Here is a 17,320-nt window from a genome sequence, read left to right on the forward strand (position 1 = left end):
AGACTGCTCGGACGAAATATAGTAGAAAGTGTTTATAGTGACCCAATCTAACCCTCCACGTGAAAATTATTCCTTGTGAAATTATTCTACTGGGTCTTACACTGCGAAAAAGGAATTTTCAAAAAAATTTTTTTGATAACTTTTGCAAAAGACTGCTCGGACGAAATATAGTAGAAAGTGTTTATAGTGACCCAATCTAACCCTCCACGTGAAAATTATTCCTTGTGAAATTATTCTACTGGGTCTTACACTGCGAAAAAGGAATTTTCTAAAAAAAATTTTTTGATAACTTTTGCAAAAAACTGCTCGGACGAAATATAGTAGAAAGTGTTTATAGTGACCCAATCTAACCCTCCACGTGAAAATTATTCCTTGTGAAATTATTCTACTGGGTCTTACACTGCGAAAAAGAAATTTTCAAAAAAAATTTTTTTGATAACTTTTGCAAAAGACTGCTCGGACGAAATATAGTAGAAAGTGTTTATAGTGACCCAATCTAACCCTCCACGTGAAAATTATTCCTTGTGAAATTATTCTACTGGGTCTTACACTGCGAAAAAGAAATTTTCAAAAAAATTTTTTTTGATAACTTTTGCAAAAAACTGCTCGGACGAAATATAGTAGAAAGTGTTTATAGTGACCCAATCTAACCCTCCACGTGAAAATTATTCCTTGTGAAATTATTCTACTGGGTCTTACACTGCGAAAAAGAAATTTTTTAAAAAAATTTTTTTGATAACTTTTGCAAAAGACTGCTCGGACGAAATATAGTAGAAAGTGTTTATAGTGACCCAATCTAACCCTCCACGTGAAAATTATTCCTTGTGAAATTATTCTACTGGGTCTTACACTGCGAAAAAGAAATTTTCAAAAAAAAATTTTTTGATAACTTTTGCAAAAAACTGCTCGGACGAAATATAGTAGAAAGTGTTTATAGTGACCCAATCTAACCCTCCACGTGAAAATTATTCCTTGTGAAATTATTCTACTGGGTCTTACACTGCGAAAAAGAAATTTTTTAAAAAAATTTTTTTGATAACTTTTGCAAAAAACTGCTCGGACGAAATATAGTAGAAAGTGTTTATAGTGACCCAATCTAACCCTTCACGTGAAAATTATTCCTTGTGAAATTATTCTACTGGGTCTTACACTGCGAAAAAGAAATTTTCTAAAAAAATTTTTTTCATAACTTTTGCAAAAGACTGCTCGGACGAAATATAGTAGAAAGTGTTTATAGTGACCCAATCTAACCCTCCACGTGAAAATTATTCCTTGTGAAATTATTCTACTGGGTCTTACACTGCGAAAAAGAAATTTTCCAAAAAAATTTTTTTCATAACTTTTGCAAAAGACTGCTCGGACGAAATATAGTAGAAAGTGTTTATAGTGACCCAATCTAACCCTACACGTGAAAATTATTCCTTGTGAAATTATTCTACTGGGTCTTACACTGCGAAAAAGGAATTATCTAAAACAATTTTTTTGATAACTTTTGCAAAAAACTGCTCGGACGAAATATAGTAGAAAGTGTTTATAGTGACCCAATCTAACCCTCCACGTGAAAATTATTCCTTGTGAAATTATTCTACTGGGTCTTACACTGCGAAAAAGAAATTTTCAAAAAAATTTTTTTTGATAACTTCTGCAAAAGACTGCTCGGACGAAATATAGTAGAAAGTGTTTATAGTGACCCAATCTAACCCTCCACGTGAAAATTATTCCTTGTGAAATTATTCTACTGGGTCTTACACTGCGAAAAAGAAATTTTCAAAAAAAATTTTTTTCATAACTTTTGCAAAAGACTGCTCGGACGAAATATAGTAGAAAGTGTTTATAGTGACCCAATCTAACCCTCCACGTGAAAATTATTCCTTGTGAAATTATTCTACTGGGTCTTACACTGCGAAAAAGAAATTTTCTAAAAAAATTTTTTTCATAACTTTTGCAAAAGACTGCTCGGACGAAATATAGTAGAAAGTGTTTATAGTGACCCAATCTAACCCTCCACGTGAAAATTATTCCTTGTGAAAGTAGAATAATTTCACAAGGAATAATTTTCACCTGGAGGGTTAGATTGGGTCACTTTAAACATTTTCTAATATATTTCGTTCGAGCAGTTGTTTGCAAAAGTTATCAAAAAAGTTATTCCACAATTTCATGCATAATGCATATTTCAATTACTGTACAAGTCGATTTACTGCAACAAATATCAATTATGAGTTTTTATATATTTCTATACGACAATATTCATTTCGCTGATAATACGGATACACGCCACTGGTCGTTCGGTAGAGTTCGGAAAATTTAGCAGCTGGGTCTGGCAGCCAACTTCACATAGGTAGTTGAAAATATCAAGCAAACCGAAACATAAGATCTAATATGTTTTTCTCTATAATCCAGTAATCCGAACTTTCCAATAATCCGGCACCCTCAGGTTTTCAATAGTGCCTGATTAGTGAGATTCTACTGTACTTACTATTGAATAATTGTAAACCGTACTCAGTTTTCGAAGACTTCAAGTAGATTTAACACCGAAATGGTTTTTTCTCAGTATATGTTCTGCATGAAAAAGCATTATGAATGTGTTTTTTCATGAGTTTTCAAATTACTACTGTGACTAAATGACTTCAAGCAGATTTTACACTGAAATGATTTAATTCCAGTATGAGTTCTTTCATGTGTTTTCAAACTACCACTTTGAATGACTTCAAGCAGGTTTTACATTGAAATGGCTTTTCACCAGTATGGATTCTTTCATGTATTTTCAAATCAGTACTATGAAGAAATGACTTCGAGCAGATTTTACACTGAAACGATTTTTTCCAGTATGATTTTTTTCATGTCTTTTCAAATTACTACTCGTAAAAGACTTTAAGCAGATTTTACACTGGAATGGTTTTTTCCCAGTATGAGTTATTTCATGTGTTTTCAAATTATCACTAAGAGTGAATGACTTGAAGCAGATTCTACACTGAAATGGCTTTTCACCAGTATGGATTATTTCATGCATTTTCAAATCAGCACTATGAAAAAATGACTTCGAGCAGACTTTACACTGAAATGATTTTTTTCCAGTATGAATTCTTTTATGTTTTTTCAAATTACTATTTTGAATAAATGACTTCAGACAGATTTTACACTGAAATGGTTTTGTCTCAGTATGTGTTCTTTCGTGGAGTTTCAAACTACTACTATGACTAAAAGACTTCAAGCAGATTTTACACTGAAAGGGCTTTTTACCAATATGAATTCTTTCGTGGGCTTTCAAATTACTTCTTTCAACAAATGACTTTAGACATATTTTACATTGGAATGATTTCTCCCCTGTATGGGTATTTTCATGTCTTTTTAAATGACATTTCCAAATGAATGATTTTGAGCAGATTTTGCACTGATACGGTTTCACAATATGATATTTTGCAATGCCAAACTCTTTTTGACATAACGCTGACGACTCCTTTTCATTGAAGCTCTCTTCTTTCTTCTCGATGCTCTCTTCTTTCTTATCGATGACTGTTCCATTCTCTGTTTCAACAAAAACGTTCCCCGAATCTGTGAAAAAGTTACTAATGAAATAGATATTTTATACAAAATTGTTTGCTTGAAAAAAATATGAATTTTTCACTTAGTGACTGTTGATTCAACCCCCCAAAAAGGAGTAACCTTTCGGGATTCTACTAAAAAGGTTATGAAACAAAGTTATTGAATGTTCTGTAATGTATCTGAACTGACCATAAATTTATATAAACTAAAAAATTTAAACTTTCCATGAAATGAGGATATGTATATTTATACACAAACTATTTACTGGTCATAAAGATTCCAATATATAATTAAACAAACTATTTTAATCCAAACCAATCAAACAGATTAATAATGAGTTAAAGTATATTTATTCATAATATTTTTTCTTTCTTGAGATTTCATGAATGAAAAATTCAAAATTTAATTAGAAATTTAAAAATAAATAGTAAAAAATTCAAGGGAAATTAATAATAACTACTGAGGATATTTTTTGTAATTGATTATCATGTCACTATTTAGATTGATAGGTAGAATTGCAATGTCATAAAATTAATGGAATGAAAGCCTTTTTCACATACTATAACACTTTTCGCTAAACAAATTAGCATCATCAGGAGATAATTGCGGTATATCTGGATTAAAAGGATGGTTTATTTTTTCTGAATATAATTTATCACGTTTTTTAATTAATTCTAGAAATTCCCTTGTAATCCAATCCATACCTTCTTTATATTTTATTTCATATTGAGTTGTTGATTCTTTTTTACAAACCTGTATGGCTGTCGATAGTTTTTCAAAGCCTCTCACCAAAAAACTAAACATGCTAAACAGCTGAAACTGTGATTTATATTGGTACACGAGTGTACCTCCATTGGTATATAACAGGTTCTAATTTAGTTGAAGATTCAGTTTCAATTATCTCCTGATGATGCTAATTTGTTTAGCGAAAAGCACGAGAAGAAAGCGTGCTTTAGTTATAGTATGTGAAAAAGGCTTTCATTCGATTAATTTTATGACATTGCAATTCTACCTATCAATCTAAATAGTGACATGATAATCAATTACAAAAAATATCCTCAGTAGTTATTATTAATTTCCCTTGAATTTTTTACTATTTATTTTTAAATTTCTAATTAAATTTTGAATTTTTCATTCATGAAATCTCAAGAAAGAAAAAATATTATGAATAAATATACTTTAACTCATTATTAATCTGTTTGATTGGTTTGGATTAAAATAGTTTGTTTAATTATATATTGGAATCTTTATGACCAGTAAATAGTTTGTGTATAAATATTCATATCCTCATTTCATGGAAAGTTTAAATTTTTTAGTTTATATAAATTTATGGCCAGTTCAGATACATTACAGAACATTCAATAACTTTGTTTCATAAACTTTTTAGTGGTTATAAACTATTTGTATAGTAGAATCCCGAAAGGTTACTCCTTTTTGGGGGGTTGAATCAACAGTCACTAAGTGAAAAATTCATATTTTTTTCAAGCAAACAATTTTGTATAAAATATCTATTTCATTAGTAACTTTTTTACAGATTCGGGGAACGTTTTTGTTGAAACAGAGAATGGAACAGTCATCGATAAGAAAGAAGAGAGTATCGAGAAGAAAGAAGAGAGCTTCAATGAAAAGAAGTCGTCAGCGTTATGTCAAAAGGAGTTTGGCATTGCAAAAGATCATATTGTGAAACCGTATCAGTGCAAAATCTGTTCGAAATCATTCATTTGGAAATGTCATTTAAAAAGACATGAAAAAACTCATACAGGGGAGAAATCATTCCAATGTAAAATATGTCTAAAGTCATTTGTTGAAAGAGGTAATTTGAAAGCCCACGAAAGAATTCATACTGGTAAAAAGCCATTTCAGTGTAAAATCTGCTTGAAGTCTTTTAGTCATAGTAGTAGTTTGAAATCTCACGAAAGAACACATACTGAGAAAAAACCATTTCAGTGTAAAATCTGTCTGAAGTCATTTATTCAAACTAGTAATTTGAAAAAACATGAAAGAATTCATACTGGAAAAAATCATTTCAGTGTAAAGTCTGCTCGAAGTCATTTTTTATAGTGCTAATTTAAAAATGCATGAAAGAATCCATACTGGTGAAAAGTCATTTCAGTGTAAAATCTGCTTGAAGTCATTCACTCGTAGTGATCATTTGCAGATACATGAAAGAATTCATACTGGGAATAAACCATTCCAGTGTAAAATCTGCTTAAAGTCTTTTACGAGTAGTAATTTGAAAAGACATGAAAGAAGTCATACTGGAAAAAATCATTTCAGTGTGAAGTCTGCTCGAAGTCATTCCTTCATAGTGCTAATTTGAAAATGCATGAAAGAATCCATATTGGTGAAAAGCTATTTCAGTGTAAAATCTGCTTGAAGTCTTTTATTCATAGGAGTAGTTTGAAATCACATGAAAGAACTCATACTGGAAAAAAATCATTTCAGTGTAAAATCTGCTTGAAGTCATTCACTTGTAGTGATGATTTGAAAACACATGAAATAACTCATACTGGGAAAAAACCATTCCAGTGTAAAATCTGCTTAAAGTCTTTTACGAGTAGTAATTTGAAAAGACATGAAAAAATTCATACTGGAAAAAAGTCATTTCAGTGTAAAATCTGCTCGAAGTCATTTCTTAATAGTACTGATTTGAAAATACATGAAAGAATCCATACTGGTGAAAAGCCATTTCAATGTAAAACCTGCTTGAAGTCATTCAATCAAAGTGGTAGTTTGAAAAGACATGAAAGAACTCATACTAGAATTAAATCATTTCAGTGTAAATTCTGCTTGAAGTCATTTAGTCACAGTAGTAATTTGAAAACTCATGAAAAAACACATTCATAATGCTTTTTCATGCAGAACATATACTGAGAAAAAACCATTTCAATGTTAAATCTACTTGAAGTCTTCGAAAACTGAGTACAGTTTACAATTATTCAATAGTAAGTACAGCAGAATCTCACTAATCAGGCACTATTGAAAACCTGAGGGTGCCAGATTATTGGAATGTTCGGATTACTGAATTATAGAGAAAAACATATTAGATCTTGTGTTTCGGTTTACTTGATATTTTCAACTACACCTTATTCTCACTTCAAAACAACTGGTAAATACGTACGCACGTGAACGTGTTAAGTTTTGAGGTTAGACTGCTAGACGACGACGTGGCGACGGAGCGCGTAGAAGAGTGACGAAGGTGCTGGTAGAGGGTGCCGGATTATTGGACGTATCTGTCTATTGAAGTGCCGGATTAGTGAGATTCTACTGTACATTATAAACAAAAGCAAATATAACTAAATAGGTATATTTGAATTACACACATTAATTCATATAACAGTTGGGTTGAAATGTTCGTAGGCTAACATAGAAAAAAAAATGATAAAATTTGATTTCATTATTCAATATAGTTGCCTTCGAGGGCGACATTAAGATTGAAGTCTGAGAACAAGAACGAGTTGCTGTGGCCCAGATCTGAAGAATACGATGGATGCTGAAGCAATTCGAAACCTAATTCATGCAATTTTGCCACAACTTTCATTGATTCGTGACATGGTGCATTGTCTTGATGAAACAGCACTCTCTTTTTCTTCAAACGGAGCCGATTTTCCACTATTTCGTCATTCAAACTCTCCAATAAGCTATAATAGATAATAGTCGCTGCTGATAGTTTTTTCTCTATTTAAGATAGCAATGAATATAATATCATGCGCATCCCTAAATACTGATGCCATAATCATTTCAGCCAACTGTTACGTCTTTGCACGCTTTGGAGTCGGTTCACCACGTGCAATCCACTGAGATAAAGATCGTTTTTCGGGGTTTTCAGGTGTAACAGCTTCGAACACTGCTCAGAATAATCATCTCATTGTTGTTTTTGGTCGATTGTCAGCTCGCGCGGCACCTACTTTGAACAGAGCTTTCACATACCCGAATATTCATGCACGATATGTCCCAACACGTTTCTTTGATTTCTTCTGAGCTGCCTCACCTATTTCAATCAACTTCACTTTTTGAGTTCATCAAAAATAATTATTTTATGGACTTTTCTGATGTTTTCGTCGGTAACAGCTTCTCCGGGTCGTCCACTGTGTGCATCGTCCTCGGTGCTCATTTCACCTCGTTTAAACTTACCGTTGGTTTTTCTGGTGTAAAGTCCGAATAATGTTTATCAAGCGGAGCCTTGGCTTCAACAGTATTTTTTTTCGCCACATAGCAATGCTCTATTAACCCACGAAAATCCATGTCATCCATTTTCTTCAAACTAACAAAAATTACTTCACTCAACATGTTTTATCCCACAAAGTAAAAGTCCGGCAGCTGCAAAATTTGTACACGTCTTTTGAAGGTTAGGGTTAACTAAAAATCAGTGCTAATTTAAAATTCAATGTAAGATAGTGCAATGAAATTATTAAATTGACCAAAATAATGTTAAGAATATTAAGAGTTATTAGCAACTATATGATCTAATTTTTTTTTCTATCATTGTTTTGATAGTTAATAACTATATAAGTTTATTTTTATAATTATTTTCTTTCACTCACTGTATAATTTTTGGGACGGGTGGAAGATAGCAATAGCCTTTGGCCAATCCTTCATCTTTTATATATGTATGGAATCACTACTAGTATCGCCATCTGTGTGTTAGCTGTTAACCTACGAAGTTTTCAGCCCTTCTAGTAATTCCTGATTTCAATATTTTTTCGAAAACTGTTGGAGTAACAAGTCTAAACAACGAGTACGTTGATGTTACACATCTACTCGTCACAAAAAAATTCATAGTGAGGGAAAGATTTTCATAAATACTTGGAAAAAACGTTTTTCCTATTCCTATTTTTTCTGGAAGTTTCTTCAATATAAATAAAACAAGTTCGTTCTTTTATTAAAATACTCTTCGAAGTTTTTCCAATAAACACCCGTTTCCTGTTATCATAATTAGTAGACACCACTATTAATTACAATCAGTTTTATGCAATATGTGTTTTTTATGGTATGCAAATAAAAATTTCATGTCTTAATTTTAATAATTTGTATGCTCTTAATATAAATATTTAAAAAACAAATTTAAGTTTGAATAAACATCAACCTAAATCAAATATTTCATCTTACGCGGTGAAATACGGAATACAGTAGACAACCCCAGTTATCCAAATCAATTGGAACCGACGTTAGTCCGGATAATTCAAATATTCGAATAATTTTGGCCAATAGAAAAGGCAAAAACCCCGAAAAGGTTTGAGTGACTAAAAAAAATGACCAATATAGTAATTATTAGTAGGTATATTATTTAGCGAGAGAGAAATGTCGCCATTATTCGTTAAGGTGGCTACACACACACCTGCAAGCTTGTCCAGCATGCTTGTTCAATCATTTCGTACAAGCACGAGTGAATGTCTGTAGGGAAATGTGGTGCAAGTTTTGTACAAGCAGCTTGAGGATTGATTTGATTTTAATTATGGATTCTTGAATTAGGCGCGCTTGCGCAAGCAAAACGGTACGTGTGTACCCAAGACTTTCAAGTTTGCACAAGTTGGCGTAGGCGTCCATTGTGTTGTGTTGTAATTATCGTGACTGGTTGTATGTAGGTAGTAGTTGAGTTTTCGTCATGAGTAGTGATCATTCATGTCTTTGGCACGTTAAATCAAAAGATTATCATAACAAAGCAAAGAGAGATGCAGCATACAATATTTTAGTAGAAAAATATAAGTTAATTGATGCTAATGCTGATAAAAATACAGTTGTTAAAAAGATAAACTCCTTCCGCACTAATTATAGAAGAGAAAAGGAAAAAGTTGAAGATGCGGATCACTCTGGAATGGGTACAGATGAACGTTATGAGCCCACACCTTGGTACTACCACCTGTTTCACTTTATACGAAATCAAGAAACACCTAGAAAATCAGTACCTAACTTGAATGAGACAGAGGTGACTTTTTTTTATAAATATAAGTAGTATAAATATAATATAAGTCTATATCTTATAGTAGATTTTATGTATTTGCTAAATATTATTTTCAGGAAGAAATTGAAGCCCAATCAGATGAAAATTCTCAAGAAAATTTAGATCTACCGATTCAGGATGATGAGTCAACTACACATGATACTGATAGTCAAACAAATGAGGCCACACAATCTACCCCAAGAAAAAGCACCATATCCCGACCACCTAAACGCAAAAATGACAAATGTGATACTGTGTTAGAAGCAATTGAATCTCATTTTAAAAAATCTAAGATAAAAGGAGATAGATAATATGATATTTTTGGGAAAAACTTCGCTCTGAAAATGATAGACGTGACAAATAATCGTCAGAGATTGTTAGCAGAAAAAATAATTAACGACACATTATTCATGGCAGAAATGGGTCAGTTCACTCCGTCCCATGGTATTCGTTGTGAAACTAACAATACATTTATAGATTGTTCTCCAACTCAAAATTTCAATACTAATTACTCCAATTTCCCTTCAACCTTCCCTCAATCTCATGTACATTATGAAACGCTTTCTCCAGTAACCACCAATGACAATTCCAATCAGTCTATCACGTCCTATATTTCAAATTTTAGTGATGTCTAATGTTATTTTGTAACAGTTTATTATATACAACATGTACCTACTTTTTGTATGTCTCTTCGTTGAAATATTAATAAATAACTGAGTTAAAATAATTCTATTACTCACCTTCAAATACCTGCTTCTTAGCACCTTGTAAATGACATGGCATGTTTCAGGAACTATATAACTTAATGCTTGCGGTGAAATAATAGTTGAATACTTCAGGTCTTCATAACTCCTTCCAGTCGCAATAAATCGCAATGTTGCTGTCAATCTTTCATGTGGTGTTATGGCTTCTCTCATAGTCGTATCCTGCTTTTTAATCAAAGGTGATACTAGAGACAACAGGTTTAAATATGTTTCTTCATCAATTCTAAGATAATTGTGCCAGTCACGCGGATATATTTTCAGCTCACTTAGTAAGTTAATGTGAGAATAGGTTTTCCTTTTCATCAACCATTCTTTGCACCACACCCCACGCTTCTTTATTCGTGATTTTCTTTTCTTCACAACACTACTTCTATTTTGATCAAGCATGCTTATATGTGTGGTGCCAAAGGCAAATTGTGCATACTTGTACAAAATGATTGAACAAGCATGCTGGACAAGCTTGCAGTTGTGTGTGTAGCCACCTTTAGAGTAAAGTTTGTCGAGTCAAGCTGAAGGCGAACGCCACAGTGAAGTGAGAATGAGACGTGTTATTGCAAAACTCATTGTATCCGTTTTAAAAAAAAATGAGAATCAATGGAATTAATGAACACTAAAGGATATTGACTCAAAAGGATATAATGATTTTTGCATTGACACGCATCGAAAAATATATATTCACATAATATTAGGTTGTTTCAAAATTTCATGTCTTAATTTAAGTAATTTGTATGCTCTCAATATAAGTATTTAAAAAACAACTTTTAGTTTGAATAAACATCAACCTAAGTCAAATATTTCATCTTACGCGGTGAATACCGAGTACAGTAGACAACCCCAGTTATCCAAATCAATTGGAACCGACGTTAGTCCGGTTAATCAAATATTAGAATAATTAAATTTGGCCAATAGAAAATGCATATTAAAAAAAACGTCGAAAAAGTTTGAGTGACTAAAAAATTATTAATATAGTATTTTTTAATCATATATTATTTCACGAGAGAGAAATGGCGCCATCACTTGTTAGAATAATAGAATAGAATGTTATTGTTTCATTCAAATACATAGATATAATAAATAATAATAAGGTCTTTATTCCCATAATGATACAATAAATAAATGTGAACATATGACATAGTTTAATTTACTTATATAGATATAATTTCTGTGTACAGTAATACAAGGCACCACGATGTGTGTAATTACACAATCTGAACAAACAAGTATTACAAAACAATAATACAAATTACTGCAGAGCAAGCTCGTGTATGTAAATATGTCTCTAGTGCAACGTTTATGAGTGTTATGTGTCGCGCAATACAGGACTACTTATGTAGGTATACTCAGACATAATTATTTGCGACAGAATTTAAGAAAAAAGATGAGGGGTAGAGATGTGTCACTAGATAGTAGTTGATTATAAAGTATGTGAGTTTGAATATGTGAATACAACTTTTTATTGTATTGGGATATAACACTTGCAACAACTGATTGGAATTCACAACGATCCACGGAGTTATTTTTGATTTGAAGGAATTGAGAAACTTAATATCCCTAATTGATTCATCTACAATATTGTACAATTTTTAACCGAGATAATTAAAACAGTATCTCGTCAACTTATAGTTAAAAGATGGAACTTGTATATTTCTATTAGACAGAGCTCTAGTTGTAACACCATCGTAAGATAATGCATCAGGCTAAAGTTTAAAGAGTCAAGCTGAAGGAGAACGCTTTTCAATAGTCCTACAAAAATACAATTTCGTTACTGTAGACATTAAAAGTCAAACTCCAGCAAAGTGAAAATGAGGCGTGGCATTGCAAAACTTACTGTATCCGTTTTTGAAAAAAAATTGAGAACCTACGGAGCTAATGAAGTTGCGAGGATATTGATCAGAAAGGATAAAATGATTTTTGCGTTGACACGCTTTTAAAAATAATTATTTATATATTATATTAGCTTGTTTCAAAAGTTTTGTCCGTTTTTATGAGTTTACTTCAAACTGTAATATTTCAGTGAATACTTATTCAATTTAATCAACGTGAGGGTTATTTGAATCAGTGCCCTTTTGCCAAATAATTCCGTCAGCATAAAAATGTCTGTTCGGGATTCGATGACGTCGAAGAAGGCCGTTTTTGCCTGGTCCTGAGTGGCGAAAATTATACTGGTGGGAAAATTATCGAAGTGCTTGAAAAGATGGTTGGCGAGAGGTCTGGGTGAGGCAGAACTTCGACGCTCACTTCGATTATTTTTTGGTGATTTTTGTGCCGGCTGCTGCTGATGCAATTTTTGGTGCATTTCGTCCATTTCCCCACAAAGACTGTGATGGTTTGGCCCGGTTGCAGAAAGTTATACTGAATCACACCAGCCGCTGACAAACATACAGTAACCATAGTTCTTTTGGTGAGTTTTTCTAAACGTCTCCTGTTGTCCAAAAAAGGGCTCTTTTTGTTGCGCAAAACCAAAGAACAGACCTCGAAACGTGACACTTTTCAAGCTTTTTAATAAATTTTAAACCATAAAAAACCGTATGGTGGCTGACACCCAGTTCTTCCGCCATCCCACGTACCGTTTGTGATGGGTCAATCTTCACCAGGATCCTCAAATCCTCGTTCTGGATTACTGTAGGTCAACCACTTCGGGTATTATCTTCGAGGATAAAAATCTCTAACTAACAAACTTTTGCAAACCATCGTCAAACAGTGCGTTCATTCTCACTATCACTGCCAAATCGTAGGGAAAAATTTACTAAAAGTCGGTTAACGACACCGTCTAAGCTGAAAAAAGTCAAAAAATTTGGAAAAAGAATAAACAGCATCAGTTTAGAGTACAAAATTCTCCATCGATCAGTATATACCACGACACAGTATTATTAATATTTATTGAGATATGGAGGTACAAAACCACATGACATTAAAAAGGATATAACTTTTGAAACAACCCAATATATATAAGTATACTGTGCCAATAGGTTTGTTCTAGTTCTACGAAATTCAGATTCTAGGACATCCTGTTCATGCGCAGTTGATATAGAGCGTTCTGGTTTTTCGAGGATTGATGAATCCTCTGTTCTGGTTTAGACTGCGAAATGATCCTAAACTGTTTTGAACCGTCCCGAATCGTTCTTGCTCTCGAGGCTGAACTGTTGAGAACTGTTCCCTTTGCTCATGCGCATTCATGTGGAAATTTGTTTGATCTATTTTCTAAGATGTTTTTTTCATTTATTTGATTCAAACTTACACAAGAGACTGACTCCCTTCTCTTGTCTAAGGATTTAAATAATTGATGATTGAGGTTAGGTAGCATTTGAACTGACTACAAGAATACGCTACATAACGAATGTTTGGAATACAAACTCAGTAGAGAAAGGTGTTTTATGTATAATTTCGTGTTCATATAAAAGTATTTGTTTCGAAAGAATTTTTCAATGTTTACATTAAAGTAGCTGTTTCAGGAAGGCTTTTTTTTTCCAGTTTGTGTCTGAAAGTTACTTCTTTGCATGATCTACACATCCGTGTATACAGTTACTACTTTTAAAATTGATTGCTTCCTTCCTTTATTTGGAAGATTCCTACTTTTTCTTTTGTATCAATATGGAGTAGTAGAAAGTCAAAAACGTCCTTTCTCAAAAATCAATCACTCCTAATAATATAACTTTTACATATACGATAGGTGGCACAGTGGTCTCCTCAAAATGAGTTCTGGTTTACACCAGTGTCCGAGACTATTTCGGACTGTTTGAGATCTTTTGCTTGTACGCATCATGTCTTGCGCAGTTTCCAAACAGTTTCTTATGTTAGATCTACAAAACGTGTACTGTTTGAACATTTCGGTGTCAGTAAATGTTGTACAAGTTGAGAGAAAGATATAAGTTTGTTCTGGTTCTAATATCCGAAACTGTTTGGAAACTGCGTACAAGTAAAAAATCTCAAACACTCCGAAATAGTCTCGGAAACTTGGTTAAACCAGAACGTATTTTGAGGAGACCACTGTGCCACCTATCGCATATATGAAGAGATGAAGACGAGAAAATACTGTTAATCATGTCCATTTTATTATGTCTGAAGCGTATTCTTGTAGTCCAAATGTTACACAACACAACAAAAAAATATTTTTTGAATGTTTCCTACACTAAATTAGTCAATTTCTACTAATTTTGGGGTGATAAAAACGAAAATAACAATGAAAAATTTTTATTAGCTCTGGTTTTTGAGATACACAGTACTTAATCTTAAAGAGTAGTTATACTATACGTGAAAAGTGAAAGTACATAAAACAATATTGTTATGTTTCTTTTAGAATATTTTAAGTACAAAATTAATAAAAAAAAACATTCTTAGTGTTTTGACAAATAAAAGAAGTTTGTACCACCAAATTTCAATTAAGTCCATCCGATTCATTGTAAGATCGCTGTCGTTTAGCTTTTTTTTTATAAAACACTTCTGGAGCATCCCTACACACAGACCAGCAGTAGTCTGCAAGCATTGCTCCATTCCAACGGCCCTGATATCTCTGTTCCATTAAGGCAATGTCTTGATGGAATCTTTCTCCATGTTCGTCACTCACAGCTCCACAGTTTTGTGGGAAGAAATTAAGATGAGAGTGAAGAAAATGAATTGTTGCATCCAAGTTGGTGGTAAGCTTGAAGAAGCTCTTTAACCAATGCTGTGAAGTTATCATCTCTTTTGTTACCTAAAAACCCATGTACAACCCCCTTAAAGGCTTCCCAGGCTCTTTTTTCATTTCCTGTTAAAATCATGTCAAAAGCAGGATCATTTACGATTTCACGGATTTAAGGCCCAATAAAGATGCCTTCCTTGACTTCAGCATCACTCAACCTGGGAAACTTTGCTCTCAAGTACTTAAAAGCTTGTCCTTCCTGGTCCATGGCCTTCACAAAGTTTTTCATTAGTCCCAACTTAATATGTAATGGGGGAAGGAGAACATCCGTAGGATCTACAAGAGGCTCGTAAACTACATTTTTCTCATTAGGGTTTAGGTCTCGTGTAGGCCAGTTAATTTTTTTATAGTGAGATTTTCTATCCCGACTGTCCCACAGACACAAAAAACAACAGTACTTGGTGAACCCTAATTGCATTCCTAGGAGTATAGCAATGACTTTCAGATCACCACAGATGTGCCACTTGTGTTGTTCATATTTGATTGATTGGAGAAGTGTTTTCATATTTATATACGTTTCCTTCATGTGAACTGCATGACCTATAGGAATAGAGGGTAGCTGATTTCCATTATGCAGAAGTACAGCTTTTAAGCTTAGTTTTGAAGAGTCTATAAACAGTCTCCATTCAGATGGAGTGTGATCCAAATTCAAGCAGTCCATCAAACCATTAACATCAGAACAAACTACGAGGTTTTCTTTTTTCTCAAAAAAAGGAAGCAAATCTTTTTGACGCTGTCTGTACTGAGATATTTTCACATCATGTTTTAGAAGATTCCACTGTTGTAGTCTTGACCTCAATATACATATATATAATATAATGATACTATATCTTGAAAACAAGAGCTAATATATAATTTTTATGGTCACTTTCGGTTTTAATACGTGGAAATACATTAAAATCATCTAATTTCAACCCCGAAACAAAAACTTTGTTGTGTTGTGTTATCTAACCTCAATCATCAATTATTTAAATCAGATAAATGAAAAAACATATAGCCCAAACAAACTTCCGCCTAAATGCGCATGAGCAACGGGAATAGTTCCCAACAGTTCAGTCTTAGAGCAAGAACGATTCGGGACGGTTCAAGGCAGCTTAGGATCGTTTCGCAGTCGAAACCAGAACAGAAACAGAACAATCAGAAATTATTCTCAATAAACCAGAACGCTCTATATAAACTGCGCATGATCCTAACGTCCTAGAACCTGAATTTCGTAGAACCAGAACCAACCTTAAAAGTTAGTGAAGATAGAAAGAGAGAGAGAGTGAAGTTTCTATTATTACTGTAAAGGCGAGAGAGAGATGCGAGTACACATTTACGGTCGAGTAGGCTCTGAAGAATCAGAAGAAAACTATCACACGTTGCCACTAATTTTAACAGATTTCAGTATTAATTTCGCGTCCTTGGTGAACTTTCTACAAGATAAATTAGAACTACAAATAATAAGGAAGAAATTCCAAAAATCCACGACCTTCAAACCCGAAAAAAATAAAAACCTCGGCATGACAACAAAATGCCAAAGTGTCACCTGTCAACTGTTTCAATGGTCACCGATTAAACCAAAGAGTACACCAATACCAAGGGGTGAATACTTTGTCGGTACCTTTGATGTTGGTTGTACAAAAATTCAGAGGAAATACGTCACAGAACTGACAGAGTTACTAATTGACACACTGAGAAAAATAGCACAGGTCGTGATTAAAATATGTACACTAAGAACTACACTAAGAAAAATAATATTGTTGATTGATATACGTTGTCATTATGATACTTAATATATTTGTGATGAACTAAATTGTTAAGAGGCCGTGGGAGCATGTAACTAACATATTATTTGTCAACGATATTTTCATCTCTGTTCTTTCTTTGCTCTCTCTAGCCAAATTAATTAAAGACGCACGTCCCTGCTGGCGGGTATTGGAAGTAAGCACTTGAAAAAGTGCGACGAGAATAAAGTTCAGCATTTCTTATTGAATGCCCACATTTGCCTGTTCATCACTTTGGAACGCTGCGCTGGTGAAGTCAAAGACAAGGGTTCATATACAACCGATTATTATGTTTTCATTCGTTTCTCAATGGCGGGGCCAGAGATCGAAAATACGAAAATGATGTGCAGTCTTATTTTAGGTTTCTCTTGTTTGCAGTTGAGTTTATGATTCCAAAGAATGTAGCTTTGTGAAAAAAGATTAAATTTCTATTTTTTTATCGGAATAGGTTTGTAAAATTAGTATATTTGATGCATTTTATTCTTAGCCATACTTCTAGAATAGCTATTTATGTAAAGAATTACGAAAAGTTTAATTTTGTGTAACTAGCACGAGTAGCGCAAGTTACAAAAGATGAAATCCTATCTTGTTACATACAATTTTTTTTCTAATTTCATTAAAACATTGT

General features: G+C 33.1%; 4 protein-coding genes across 7 annotated transcripts in view; 2 read left to right on the forward strand and 2 right to left on the reverse strand.

The window, feature by feature from the left end:
• The window catches only part of LOC141483164 (uncharacterized), a 112,385-nt gene that overhangs the window by 37,695 nt on the left and 57,370 nt on the right, over window positions 1-17,320 (forward strand). Inside the window, exon 3 of one of the 3 annotated variants that reach the window (XR_012465942.1) lies at window positions 5,078-5,216. The exons of 1 other annotated variant lie outside the window; for it this stretch is intronic. Coding sequence is in view for 1 of the 2 variants with exons in the window: in XM_074177628.1 (XP_074033729.1) it covers window positions 5,078-5,604 (527 nt within the window). In the remaining variant the exon portion in view is untranslated. Of the gene's footprint in view, window positions 1-5,077; window positions 5,836-17,320 lie in introns of those variants that run through there. One more of the 3 variants, XM_074177628.1, reaches the window with a different exon arrangement.
• LOC141483160 (uncharacterized) overlaps window positions 1-17,320 on the reverse strand; it is a 519,459-nt gene that overhangs the window by 836 nt on the left and 501,303 nt on the right. The gene's annotated exons all lie outside the window — the stretch shown is intronic.
• LOC141483172 (uncharacterized) lies at window positions 2,345-3,583 on the reverse strand (the record flags this gene model as incomplete). Its single annotated transcript, XM_074177651.1, has 1 exon — window positions 2,345-3,583. A coding segment is annotated over one exon (819 nt), but the record flags the coding sequence as incomplete, so codon positions are not given.
• On the forward strand, window positions 6,417-11,006 carry LOC141479893 (uncharacterized). 2 transcript variants are annotated; one of them, XM_074177646.1, is made up of 3 exons: window positions 6,417-6,847; window positions 9,319-9,469; window positions 9,562-11,006. In XM_074177646.1, exons 2-3 carry the CDS (start codon window positions 9,359-9,361, stop codon window positions 9,793-9,795), a joined length of 345 nt encoding a protein of 114 aa, XP_074033747.1. In that variant the 5' UTR covers window positions 6,417-6,847; window positions 9,319-9,358; the 3' UTR covers window positions 9,796-11,006. The 2 variants fall into 2 exon arrangements, with proteins under 2 accessions (XP_074033747.1, XP_074033746.1); XM_074177645.1 differs by having other exon boundaries at window positions 6,417-9,469.

This window comes from Leptinotarsa decemlineata, unplaced genomic scaffold, assembly GCF_025532065.1.
Source record: "Leptinotarsa decemlineata unplaced genomic scaffold, Ldec_3_MD MMD2_tig00003192_RagTag_RagTag, whole genome shotgun sequence".
Lineage (NCBI taxonomy): Eukaryota > Metazoa > Arthropoda > Insecta > Coleoptera > Chrysomelidae > Leptinotarsa > Leptinotarsa decemlineata.